The 13,849-nt window shown below is 44.0% G+C and overlaps 1 protein-coding gene across 3 annotated transcripts in view; it reads right to left on the reverse strand.

Annotated features, from left to right (window-relative positions):
• Positions 1 to 352: 352 nt before the first annotated feature.
• LOC115459789 (M-phase inducer phosphatase 1-like) overlaps positions 353 to 13,849 on the reverse strand; it is a 167,919-nt gene continuing 154,422 nt past the window's right edge. For all 3 annotated transcript variants that reach the window (XM_030189565.1, XM_030189563.1, XM_030189564.1), the window contains 3 exons: positions 12,536 to 12,666; positions 5,323 to 5,434; positions 353 to 2,253 (listed from right to left, as the gene is read on the reverse strand). In XM_030189565.1, the coding sequence (XP_030045425.1) occupies positions 2,113 to 2,253; positions 5,323 to 5,434; positions 12,536 to 12,666 (384 nt within the window). In that variant the 3' untranslated portion in view covers positions 353 to 2,112. The remainder of the gene's footprint in view (positions 2,254 to 5,322; positions 5,435 to 12,535; positions 12,667 to 13,849) is intronic.

Genomic DNA, 13,849 nt, shown 5'->3' on the forward strand with positions numbered 1-13,849 from the left:
CCAGCCACATTTTGCTTCAGGCCCGCCCACCCTAATTAGCCCCAACCCAACCAGTGGCGTAGCTCTCCCAAGTGAGGGTCCAATCTTTTCCTACCTCTTCTGCCTGCTCTCCCTGTCCGCGTGGTCTGCTCACTTTTACTGCCCTGAAGCGCCATTCTCCCTCCAGCACCGGCGATTCCCATAGCCAGCCTTCTGCCAGCGTGCGTCATCGGGGCCTCTTCTCAGGCACGTCCCGACGCCTACTCTGCAACTTCCTGTTTTCCGCAAAGGTGGGATGCGCGCCTGAGGAGAGGCCCCGACGACGCATGCTGGTAGAAGGCTGGCTATGGGAATCGCCGGTGCTGGAGGGAGAACGGCGCTTCAGGGCAGTAAAACAAAACCAGAGCTGACCATGTGCAGGGGGCTGTCGGCATCTGGAAGAGCACTGTCAAATGCCCTGGGTTTGAAACAGTTCAGTAGGGGGTGGGGGAGGAGGGCAGTGGGTGGAGAGGAAATGAGAAGCCCGTGCCCACCCAGTGCACCGCCAGGCCCATCTAAAAATTGAACTCTGGCTACGCTACTGCATCAGAGAATCATAGACTGGCTACCCCGCCCCCCACCTATTACTCATTACACCTTCATGCCGGACACAAGACAAAGGCCATGCTAAGTCACATCTCCACTGTTTTCCACAACACACAACTAAGCAGTCATTAAGGCTTGGTTCTATTTTTTCAGTAAGGTTTATAGAATACTTGGACAACCCACTTAACATGGCCAGGGTATTTTTTTTTTTTTCATTTTTTTTTTTATTTTTTTAAATCAGTCCTCAGTTCAGTATAAGCCCAATAAAATAGTAACTTTATTTTACTGTTATAGCGGTTACACAATCAAAGAGCAGGAATGGAAGATACTATTCCAGTGGGCTCACCCTGCAGAGAGAAAGCATTGCAAAACTGCCATCAATATGGGCTGCAGGCATGAAGGCTCCAGTAACACAACTTTTGAGCGAGTAAAATCTTGACAGAAAAGTGTTTTTTTTTTTTTTTTTCATCTCTTTAAAAAAAAATGCAGCTCAGCTAGTAGTAGGAGCCACACTATTAAACACTTTCTATTTAAACAAAACAGAACCCCTCCATGTTAGCTGAAGTGTATTTGTTAGATCAAGTCCTAACAAAGACCTTATAATCAAACACACACAGCTGACATTACTTTCCCTAACTCACATGATGACTGCAGCCTGAATTGATGGCGATTTTCTTCAAAATAAGAAGTGGATCAGTAATTGCCTAGGAATCCCAGAGGCATCTTACCACTGTTGGAGCTGCATCTTGCTACGTAAAGCCTGCACCTGGAAAAAGACAATTTCCTGAGATACAGTAATTTATCTAAGATGATTCCAGCAGCGTACACTAACTTATAAACCTAAACGCAACTTTAACATAAAGGAAGGCAACAGTAAAATCCATCACAGTGGTGGCTACAAAGCCTAGCTTCTGTGGCCATCAGCAACGTGTTTGCCTCAGATCATTTCCTTCATGGCTTGTTGACCCAGATAAGAGGAAGGTCTAATCTACATGAAATTTCTATCCATCCCCTACCCACCATCAAAAAGTTATCCTACTTGTTTTCACGGTGCATCATTCTTAGAACCACTGAAGAGGTTATGCAGATCTCCAGGCTGCCGTCAGCCTATTAGTAGATCCAAGGTATATCAGGCAGCAGAATTCACGATGGCAGTTAGCTGCTTCATCCACAGCCCTATGCACTTCCAGTTCTTCCTTTCCTATCTTCCCCTTAACTATTAACAAACACTACAAAATGATCTTCCTGTAACTTTTAGCAGAAGAAGCTTCCTTCAAAAAGTGCAAGATTCAGGCTGATGAGTGACGGATTCTATCCCACAAACATCAGCTACAGCAAAAATTCACATTAAAGGAAGTCTCTTGTATTGGAGCAAGAGTTAGCGTGACAGTCAGACTACAACTGCGCCTCCCATTTCTTCCACCAATTTTGATTGTTCCCATGTGTCACACCAACTTGCTTAATTCCATTATTTTTTCCTCTATTGAAACCCTGGCTGTACCCAAAAAGCTGTTCCATGGTTGCTATGTGATACTGTCTCTCCTGCCTTTAGAGCTTCTTGAGGCGACTGTACAGTTCTCGCTTGCTTTTCTCTCCTGCCCAAGTTCTGCTCTTGCTGCGAAATTTTTTCAGATCTTCCTTGAAGTCTTCATGATGCATGGGCCGGTAGTCTGGTGGCTCACACTGGGCCTGGGGAAAGAAAAAAAACCAACCATTTTAGTTGGAAGTCAATTGAATGAGGAGGTAGCATACTAAGTATGCAAGTCTTTCAACTTTTATGGGTGGTTATCACTATCACTGAATTCTTGGGTTATCTCCTGTACATGAATGCCACCAAGGTATTTAAATGTCTCTGTCATATCCCCTCTCTCCTGCCTCTTCCAGCATATACATGTTGAGATTCCTAAGCCTGTCCTTTAATGTTTTAATGACTGAGATCGCTTACCAATTTTGCAGTCGCCCTCTGGATCAACTCCATCTGGTTTATATCCTTCTGTAGCTGTTGTCTCCAGAATTGCACAAAGTACTCTAAATGGGCCTCACCCGAGACTTATACAAGGGCACAACAGCCTCAACTTTCCAATCATCACCTCCAAGGAGGCCTCCGGATTAGTCAGTATGAAGAGATCATTCCCAGACAGACACTCATTTTGTACTCCTGCCCATTGACCTGCACCCCCCACCCCCGAATCAAGCCTTGCTCCTGCAGTTGCTGGGCCAAGGGCTCTATCACCAGAGCAAAAAGAACAGGGAAGAGAGGGCACTCCTGCTTCATACCCCAAAAAAGCTGAAAGGGATCTGAGCAACTTCCATTAATTCTAATACATGCCAAAAGGGGAGCTGTAGATGGATCAAATCCCCAAATGCTCCACCACTTGGAATATAAAAGAGCCAGGCCACCCTATCAAAGGCTTTCTCGGCATCAACACAAAACAGCACTGTCTCTTGCTGGGAAGCCCAAGCCCACTCAATTAAGTTCAACACCTTCTGAATATTATCCCCCACCTGTCTTCCTACTATAAAAAAAAAAAAAAAAAACAACTTGACTGGTCCAAATGCACTAGTCACAGAACCCAACTCATAAGCTTATCAGCCAGCACCCTGGTAAGGATTTTACTGTCCATGCCCAGTAGTGACATCGGCCGATAAGACCCACAATGGGAGGGATCCTTCTCCTCCCTTTACCCCTGTCAGTCTCATAAAATAAGGCAGGAACATGCCCTCCTCCCAAAAATTAAAGAAGCGCAGCAAGGGTGGGAAGAGGGCCTCACAGAACCACTCGAAACTCCACCGCAGTATATTGCTCAATCAGGATGGACCACATCTGTGGGCAAAATCCTCCCCATAGTCACAGAGTCCAGATATGCCTCCAATTCGCACTCCTTCACCCACCGAATATAACACCTTGTAATATTCCACAAACAGTTCCCAGATCCACATTAGCAGTCACCTACCAGGAAAGGGATCTAGGTGTCATCGTTGATATGTCATAAATACGTTCAAAATCCTCTGCTCAGTGTGCAGTGCAGCAAATGGAATGTTAGGTATTATTAGAAAAGGAATGGAAAACAAAAAGGAGGACATTATAATGCCTTTGTATCGCTCCAAGGTGCGACCGCACCTCGAATACTGTGTGCAATTCTGGTCAGTGCATCTCAAAAAACATCTGGTGGAATTAGAAAAAGTACAGGAAGGGTGATGAAAATGGTAAAGTGGATGGGATGACTTCCCTATTAGGAAAAGCTAAAGTAGCTAGGGCTCTTCAGCTTTGAGAAAAGACAGCCGAGGGGAGGTCAGTCTATAACCTTGCATAATCTCTTGTTTATGATTATAGTTAAGGATTTTAATAACCACTCTGTTTTGTTGCACTCAATACACAATGGACCAAAACTGTCCATGAGCAAACTTTTTCTTAAACCATTGCTCCAAGATAGCCGCAAGATTTCTTTCAGGTACCTGTTCTGTAAGACCTAAGATTCTCAAGTTGTTTCATTGGAAATGTTTTTCTAAGTCTTCAATTTTAGCGTCTTGTGCTTTTAGTCAGCGCTCCAAATGCGCCATCTTTTTTGTATGCTGAGAGGCCTCATCTTCAACATTGGACAGCCGGTTTTCCATCTCCGTAGTCCTTTTACTAGTTTCATCAAGCTAGGCTCCCAGCTTTTTCAAATTCTCCACCAGAGCCGCACCAACCGCTGTAGTAATCTGTGCGAGCTGATGATCCGTGAAGGCAGGTACCTGGGATGTAACTGGCTTCGCCATTTTAAAGTTGGAGTTTCGCGGCTTTTGTCAGTTTTTGTGCCTCTTTTCGACATTCCGGTAGACATGGGCACCACGTATTGGTCTGTACAAGCTTCCAATCCCTATATTCATAAATTATGTCCCATTTTAAGCAAGTTGAAGCAAAATTTCTTTGCTGTGAATAAAGCCTCATGGGACCAGAATCCTAGCATGAATTGGAGCAAAAAGGAGAAAGGAACTGCTGGGCCAAATCCAATCTCTCAAAGAAGATATGTTTATTTGTTAGAAACAAGAGCCCAAGTGTTACCTACACTTCTGAAGGTCAACCACCAGCTACCTCAGACAGGTTTCTGGGCTGCAGTATCAAACCACGGGTGGGCTCAGGCCTACCCAGAAGTGGCATAGCTGTGATGTGGCTGGCAGGGAGCCCCCAAGCCCCGCCCAGCTGAAGACTCCTGGCATCTCTCCCTCCCCCCCTCCAGGCAATTGAAGGTCTCTTAATTCCACTCCTTTAACACCTTCTAAATCTTTGTTCTTCACCAGCAGCTCACACACTACTTGCACTGGCCCCAAGCTAAAGGACTTAAAAGGTATCAGGAGTTGGGGAGTGGAGTAAAGAGACCCGTGTGTATGTGTGTGTAAAAAGTGTGTGTAAAAAGTGTTTTTTGTGTGTGGGTGGGGGTGGGGGGGTTCTCATGCCCACCCACTTTGGGTTTGGTCCTGTACAAAATTGGATGTCTGGCCTCACCCCTGTTATCAAACATGCCAGACCCAGGAAGAGCACAGTACAGGCCTGAAAGCTTCTGCTTTGGCACAGAACAGAAGACAAGCTTCTTCTAACAGTAAATCCTTCAAGAGGCATAGAATGACTAGGAGATTAAAAACTTTAACATAGGCTTATATGTGAAAGTTCAATAAAAGTAGTCAGTAAAACCTCATTTTAATAGCTGAAAAGTCCCCCCTCCCCCATGTTCATATGGGTCAAGATCTAAACCTTGACTGCAGGAAATGGCTGATTACCTTATAGTTTAAGAAGAATTCTTTGTAGCCCCCCTTCAGCAAGTACAGTTCAGGGTAGTACAGGGCTGGGTACTCGTTCACCTCCCTGTCTTTTTCTCTCACAAATCGGCACCTGGAAAGAAATGAAAGTGAGCCTCATACTCCTACTGTGAAGAAATCTATTCTGTTAGCAACTTTATACCCATTCTCACAGAAACTCAGCTTTGAGGGACCACGTAACTGTTTAAAACAAAACTCTTCACATTAAACATAAGCATCAGTCATGTAATGACAAACCTGCCCAAACCTTAGCCAGTCAAGCTTTCTGAATATCATAACAGTGAATATTCATGAGAGATTTGCATGCACCTCCTCCACCACATGCAAACATCCCATGAATATTCATTGTGAATAGCCTGACAACCTGACTGGTTGGGGTTCCTCAAGGATAGGTTTGGGAACGACTGCTTTACCCCTTACTACCCTTTGGAGGTGCTTGGCAGGACCTACTCAGGCCCTGCCTAATCTAACAGCTCACCCACTCGGACCCTGCTCGTTTCATTCCATGGTACATACAGTACTCAGTGTACCTGAATTTCTAGTCATCACAGCTAAAAAAAATAAATAAAAAAATCCACACAGAATTAGAGAACGGCAACCAAAATGATTGAGGGGATAGAATGACTCATATAAGGAAAGGCTAATGAAGTTATGGCTCTTACAGCATGGAGAAGAGATGGCAGAGGGGCGATAAAATAGAAATCTAGAAAATCCTGAGTGAAATGAAACAGGTAGAAGTGAATACATGGTTTGTTCTAAAAACTATGAAGACTAGGGGACACATGAAGTCACTAAGTAGCACATTAACAATTCAGCTGGTTAACCAATTCAAATACTTAGGAGTAATCCTAGATTCAAATTCAAGGTTTTCGACTCACATATGGGCTGGAAGAATGGGCATCTAACTGGCAGATGAAATTTAATGTGAACAAGTGTAAAGTGATGCACATTGGAAAGAATAATTCAAATCATAGCTATATGATGCTAGGTTCCACATTAGGTGTCACCACTGAGGAAAAAGGATCTAGGTGTTATTGTGGATGTTAAGACTGAAATCTGTCAATGTGTGGCAGTGGTCAACCCCCCCCCCCCCCCCCCCCAAAAAAAAACAAAAAAAAAAACTGTTGGGAATTATTAGGAAAGGAAGAGAGAATAAAAGAAAGGAGATCATAATGCCTCAGTATACTTTCATAGTATTGTGTATAATTATGGTTGCTGCATCTCAAAAAGATATAGTGGAAGTGGAAAAGTACAGCGAACAGCGACCAAAATGACCGAGGGATGGAATTATATGAAAAATGGATAAAGAGATTAGGGCTCTTCAGCTTGGAGAAGAGACACCTAAGGGGAAATATGATAGAAGTCTATAAAATTCTTATCAGAGTAAAATGGGTAAACATGAACCAATTGTTTACACTTTCAAAAAGTACAAAAACCAGGGCACACTCCATTATAGTAGCACATTTAAAACAAATACGGAGGGCTTTATGTTTAACACATTAACGTGTTAAATTGATTAATGCAAAAAATTTAAACCTGATTAATACATTAGGATCCCAGCTCCTTGCCCCATGATCTGGTATCTTTCTCCTCTCCCCCACCCAAGGTCTGCAATCTCACTCTTCCTCTTTCCAGCATATCTTCTTCTCCTGCCACCTCTACCCCCCCCCCCCCCCCCCCCCCCCCCCCATGTTGCTCTGGTATCTTATTCACCTCTGCAGCCCTCCAAACTTGCCTTTAAAGTCAGTCAGCCCAAAGCCCTCTCCTTCTGTAGCATTCCACCATCTCTAATGAACTTCGTTTCTGGGCTGGTAGGATGCTACAGACGGCAGGCTCCGGGCTGGCCAGAAGTAGCATGTCTTTAGCGCTTCTGCACTTCAAAAGTTGAGAGGGTCATGGGAGATTGCTGCCCACGGATGGAAGGAAACAGATGGAAATTATATAGTTTTGAGAAGGAGGTAGAAAAACAGAGGAAAGTCAAATGTGAAAGATGGACATATGGCAGGAAGTGAATAAAGGAGGGGAGAAGAAACGAATGGATAGGAGGCCTTGGAGACAGTTCAGAGCATAGAGACAAGGAGGCAGAACCAGAGACAAAGAACATAACTATAAAAATAAAATCACCAAAAGGTAAGACATGATTTTATTTTTAGTTTAGTAATTGAAGTGTCAGTTTTGAGCATTTACATCTGCTGTCTATATTTTGTACTGTACAGAAGGAAATGCTATATGCAATTGTGTGATTAACACTTAATTGAGGTGCAGCCCTTCAAAATAGGAGAAACGTTTTCTACTCAAATGTATTTAAGCTCTGGAGCTCATTCTTGTAGAAAGTAATAAAAAGTTAATGTAGCTGGGTTTAAAAGTATGGACAAGTTACTGAAGGAAAAGTCCATGAGCCATCATTATTAAAGGAGCACTGTTGAAAGCCACTGCTTATTCCTGGTGTTAAATAGCATGGACGTTTTCTCTAACCCCGAACATCCCACTTGTCTGGATTGACTAGCGCAATTTTTCTCAATCCAACCCTTATGACACACCAATCTAGTCAGGATACCCACGATGATTATGCATGACATAGATCTGCATACAGTGGAGGTAGTGCATGCAAATTTATCTGATGCATATTCATTACAGATCTCCTGAAAACCTGACTAGCTAGCTACCCGTGGTCTAGCAGGATAAGGAAGATGAAATTTGGATGTAGCTGCTAATTTCCTTTCCTTGGGGGGGGGGGGGGGGGGGGGGGAAGGGGAAGGGACCTTTACTTCAGGAACTTGTACAAACTTTAAAATCCAGCTATCCTAACTGCTTCCACATCATCTGACAAGCTCCAGAGCCTAATTTTCAACTAATTGTTAATGTACTACTTGGTGGATATTTTATTTTTGTTACATTTGTACCCCACGCTTTCCCACTCATGGCAGGCTCAATGCGGCTTACATGGGGCAATGGAGGGTTAAGTGACTTGCCCAGAGTCACAAGGAGCTGCCTGTGCCTGAAGTGGGAATCGAACTCAGTTCCTCAGTTCCCCAGGACCAAAGTCCACCACCCTAACCACTAGGCCACTCCTTGGTGCGTCCCAAGGACTGGGTTGAGAACCTCTGCTCTAACCTCTAGGCTACTTCCTGATAGATTTGTAGAAATCTCCTAATGGAGGCAATGGAGACAAAGACAATACCTGAATTTAAGAATAGAACAAGCACAGAAAACTGTTGCTACTAATCGGGTTTCTAAAAAGATCAAAATGGGGGGGGGGGGGGGGGGGGGGGGGGGGGGGGAAATACACTCCACTATAAAACGATAGAAAGGAAACAGGAGTGTATAATATGTGGCAACGAAGTACTTACTAAGCAAGTACTCAACACACAAACACTAATGTACCTAAATGTCTTTTTATCTATCATTTTAATATAAATTTTTGGTAAAGAGGCAGCGATATAAAACAGACTATTGGATCTCCTATAGCGCACAGTTATTCCAGATCGGAAGCTTACCCGTTTGTATCAATTATCTGCCTCAAACGCCTTCTTTTAAAATTTATATATATAAAACAACAAATTTGCACAAAAATGAGAGCAAGAATAGCTCCCAAACTACTTATCTGAACATGTAGAACACAGCGACATGGAACCTAAGTCCACACACCCGACGCCCATAAGTTTCAAAACGGTGCTTCTGGAGCAGACTGTAAGAAGCTGCTGCACAAGTCAAAAAGTATGTTAGCGGCATGACCCCCTCCTAGAAGACGCTAAAGCCATTTTGAAGCTTGTGGGTGGGTGGACTTTGGTTCCACAGCGCTGTGTTCTACATGTTCAGATAAGTAATGTGTAGAGTGCTTGCTTAAAATACTTTGTTGACCCTTACTTCAAATCGTATTTGTCTACCCCCACCAGACTTGGCGATCGCCTTTATGGTAATATGTAAGCCACATTGAGCCTGCTAGTGGGTGGGAAAATGTAGGATACAAATGTTACAAATACATAAATCACTAACTGGGTTTCTGCCAGGTACCTGTGATCTGGATTGGCCAGTGTTGGAAGCAGGATATTGGACTAGATGGACCACTGATCTGACTCAGTCTATTATGTTCTTATTTAAGGGACTGTCCAGCTGAGCAGTTTGTATGGATAGGCTGCATGATCTGCCATCATGCTCTGTGTTTCTATCGAGATCTTTAGCGCCAGAGATCTTTAGCGCCATGTGAAGCCTGCTAGCTATGATCTCTCCCATCTACTTTTCTTGTTTCTTATATAGGTTGTTCTTACAGCTGTATCTAATTAGATAAATATGGTCCATCTTCAATTAAAGTGCACTGATTAACCCATCTTTTCCCCAAGTCTCCCCATGTTAGTACTTGTCTCCCGATTAGATTGTAAGTCCCATAGAGCCAGGATGGTTGTCTACATATGTACAGCAGTATGCACGCTTTATATAAATTGCTTTGAGGTAAGCAGTGCCAGCGGTTCATGTTAGAAGCACAGCAATAGCAGCAATGCTGAGACAGCTAAAAACAGCACTAATGGCCTAGAACAGTACAAAAGATGAGGAAGCCTACACAGCTCGAACCAAGTCCTATGATAGGCCAAGACATTCGGCTGGCTTCAGAGAGCCTTACTGTCTAGATAATCACACCTCAGTTGCAGTCCTTGGAGGTGGCATTACCTCTTTCTTGGAGGATGAGACAGCTTGATTTGATGGTTACAAGAGACCAACCCCAGGCAAGGCATGAACCTGGAAATCCCAGAATGGTAGCAATTCCAGTTACCACTCCTTCTCTGCGCATTCCAGCAGATAGCCAAGACCTGTCGCTTCTTCCTCTATAACATTAGCAAAATCCGCCCTTTCCTCTCTGAGCACACCACCCGAACTCTCATCCACTCTCTCGTTACCTCTCGCCTTGACTACTGCAACCTACTCCTCACTGGTCTCCCACTTAGCCACCTATCCCCCCTTCAGTCCGTTCAGAACTCTGCTGCACGGCTTATCTTCCGCCTGAACTGATACACTCATATCACCCCTCTCCTCAAGTCACTTCATTGGCTTCCTATCAGGTACCGCATTCAATTCAAGCTTCTGCTACTAACCTATAAATGTACTCGATCTGCAGCCCCTCCATACCTCTCAACCCTCATCTCCCCTTACATTCCTACTCGTAACCTCCGCTCTCAAGACAAAGCCCTCCTTTCAGTACCCTTCTCCACCACCGCCAACTCCAGGCTCCGCCCTTTCTGCCTCGCCTCACCCCATGCATGGAACAAACTCCCCGAGCCCATACGCCAGGCCCCCTCCCTGCCCATCTTCAAATCACTGCTTAAAGCCCACCTCTTCAATGTCGCCTTCGGCACCTAACCACTACACCTCTACCCAGGAAATCTAGACTGCCCCAACTTGACATTTCGTTCTTTAGATTGTAAGCTCCTTTGAGCAGGGACCGTCCTTCTTTGTTTAATTTGTACAGCGCTGCGTAACCCTAGTAGCGCTCTAGAAATGTTAAGTAGTAGTAGTAGTAGTACCACCAATCTGCAGTTGGGGAGTTTACTTTCAGGGATTGTGGTTGGCTGAGGAAGCAAAGTAGACAATTGTTTGGAGGCCAGAGCCACTTGATTAGCCTTGTGGGCTTTTCTTCCCCTGATAAGGAACCAGGCAATCTGGGCCTGATCAGGGGACAATGTGATAGCCATGGTGCATGTGAATTAACCAAGAGTCTGTGAGTGGCAGAAGAGATATGGACTGAAACTGGGCAGAGCACAGTGTCAGGAAAAAGGTTGGGTGCTGAACTGCAACCAGCAGCAGTAGGAAGCAGGGTCACAAACCAGTAACAAAGCAGTCGCATGGTGGCAGCCTGTAGCAAGCATTAGGAAGAGAAGTGGTACGTGGTTTTGCAGCTAAAGTTCAGAAATGGATCAACCAAGGGTGGGTCAGCATTAGAAGGAAAAGAGGGGGGAAGGAACCTTAGGAGCATCAGATATCAGGTATTAGTGTCATTCTGCAATTAGAAGCTCTTGGTTAAATTTAACCAATAAAGCAACAGTTATACCCAGTGTTTTCAAAGAGTACTGATGAGTCTGGACTATCTTAGGAATAAAAGGAAAGTTACAGTACTAGTCTGACACTCAAGTATAGGAACATTCTTGATTAAACACAATCATCCCCTTCCAAGAATGAAAATCCATCAGTTCCCATTACAAACATCTCCCGTATACAACACAAAATAACAGAATTCAAAGGGGTTAATGTTTTCAAACAATTAGGATGTGCTAATTTGACCCAAATTACCCAGTACAACCAATTTCCTGTGTGTGAATTTTGGTTTTCATGGTGGTGATTACTGCAGCTTTTAATTTGAACCTTGCTGCTGCTAACACCATCCGGCACTCAAGGCTGCAGTATACAAACTGCAGCCGAGGCACAAAGCTGCCCAAACGGAGAGCCAGTCAGGGGGAGGGACCCGGCCACCCAGGTGTGACACCCCAAAGGGGACAATGACGGGCCCCAGCGGACCCGCAACACCTAGCACACCAAAGTCTTCCAGGCACAGGGATCCACCAGAACCAGCACAGAAACAAAGGAAAACTCTGAAAATTAACTCAAAAACCTATCCAGATCGGGCAAGCTGCACAGGCTGCCTGTCTACCCTCTGCTGAGACTGAGAAAATACTGGCTATAGATGGCTAGGCACAGGTTATAAGTACATAGTTTCAAGTTTTGTGTTCTCAGTCTCCCTCTGCTGGTAGGCGAGCATAACCCAAGCGTCTTCACCGGTCTGGAGGGTTGATGAGGAAGCAGACTTTTTGAAATTTCAACTGGCAAGGTGGTTTATTTCCCTAACAAGAAATAAAAGAAGCCATCCGAGAATGCCAAATCTTACTGGAGAGCAAAGGGAAGGCACCTACCAGGGCATATTCTCAATTTAACTAAAGCAGCCAAGCGCAAACATACAATCTTCTAAGCTGAATGCATTCTGCCTCAACACAATCTGCTCAGCAAAACACAAAATGGAGCTCACCAAACTTCAGCCTGAAGAAACACACAGGTATATATAAAATATTTTGTAACGTAGTAAAAAGTTACACTCAGATTAGCAATATACTCCCACTGAAGGGTCTCTTGTTAACATGCTTCATAGATCTACCACACAAGCAAAATCATGAAAGCTGGGATAGACACTCACATTCTGGGTCCACGCTCTGAGGAGAACTCGCAGTGGAAGACTAAAATTACTCGCTTGCCATTGGAGGACACAATAGGCTGTTTTAGCAGAAAGACTTCTACCTCTTTTTCCATATGGAGGTTTGTTGCCCCCTAGAGAAAGAGTTACAAACACAAATGTTAATTGCCAGTACAGATAGGTGTGGTTTTAATTGACAAATAGGCACTACTATTTGTATATTTGTGAAATCCTATAAATCATGTAACCTGTATGTAAAAGAAAAAAAAAACTCCCAATACATATCACAGCAACTCCTTTGCCCTGGAAGGACAAAAAAGTGGACCTCCTTCACTCCCACTGCAATAAAACAGACTCTCAGACACTGGCATACCAAACCAGCTAATCCACAGCAGTGTATGCTGCACAAGATGGAAAGGATGACCACCAGAACCTCAATGTGCTTCATACATGCAGCAAAGGAGCCTGAGTGGAAGTGCTAGGGCACCTCAATCAACCCAAGCCTGAGAGCTGCTAGAATATTTAATTTATTTATTGTTCATTTATATCCCACATTTTCCCACATATGCAGGCACAATGTGGCTTACAGAAAAATAGGAGGAATTACAAATTATGAAGATACAGATAAGCGAAAAAGATAAAACAAGGGGGCATTGACTAACAGCGGAAAACTAAGCAGGGAGGGGAACGTAAGGGAATATTAATCAGCAGGGGAACTAGTGGAGTAGGCTGCAACAAAGAAGTAGGTCTTCAGTAATTTCTTGAAGAGGGTGTGGTCCGTTTGCATTTTGAGGTGCCTCAGCAGAGCATTCCACAGTTTTGGGCAGCAGTAGCGGAAAGACGAGGAAAAAATCTTCTTGTATTTGATGCCCTTGCAGCTTGGAAAGTGGAGTTGAAGATATGACTGGGCAGTAGGCACAGAGTTACCCTGTGGCAATCGCTGACTAAATGCTGAGTTAAAATTACTGGCCAAGCTCTGACCCAGACCATCACAACAGAGCCAAGGCATTCACAGAAACCCTACAGTGAGCAAACACCAACACAAGAATAACACAACCCAACAATCCACAGGAAACCACAGAGGTCAAAAGGTATGTTATTTTTATTGTGCCAACACCATGTTTATCATACCTATGGGCTGAATGTTCTAATACACTACCTATTAAGGAATTTCATTTGTATTGTACCGACATTGTATTATGAATGTTCCTCCATGCTACCTATTTATACCCTGTTGGTATTTATCATTGTATTTATGTTCCTGTTTTAAAAATGTGTATTTGTCATGTTATTCCTTTTAGGATTCAATCTGCCCGT

The sequence above is a fragment of the Microcaecilia unicolor genome, unplaced genomic scaffold (genome assembly GCF_901765095.1).
Source record: "Microcaecilia unicolor unplaced genomic scaffold, aMicUni1.1, whole genome shotgun sequence".
Classification (NCBI taxonomy): Eukaryota; Metazoa; Chordata; class Amphibia; order Gymnophiona; family Siphonopidae; genus Microcaecilia; species Microcaecilia unicolor.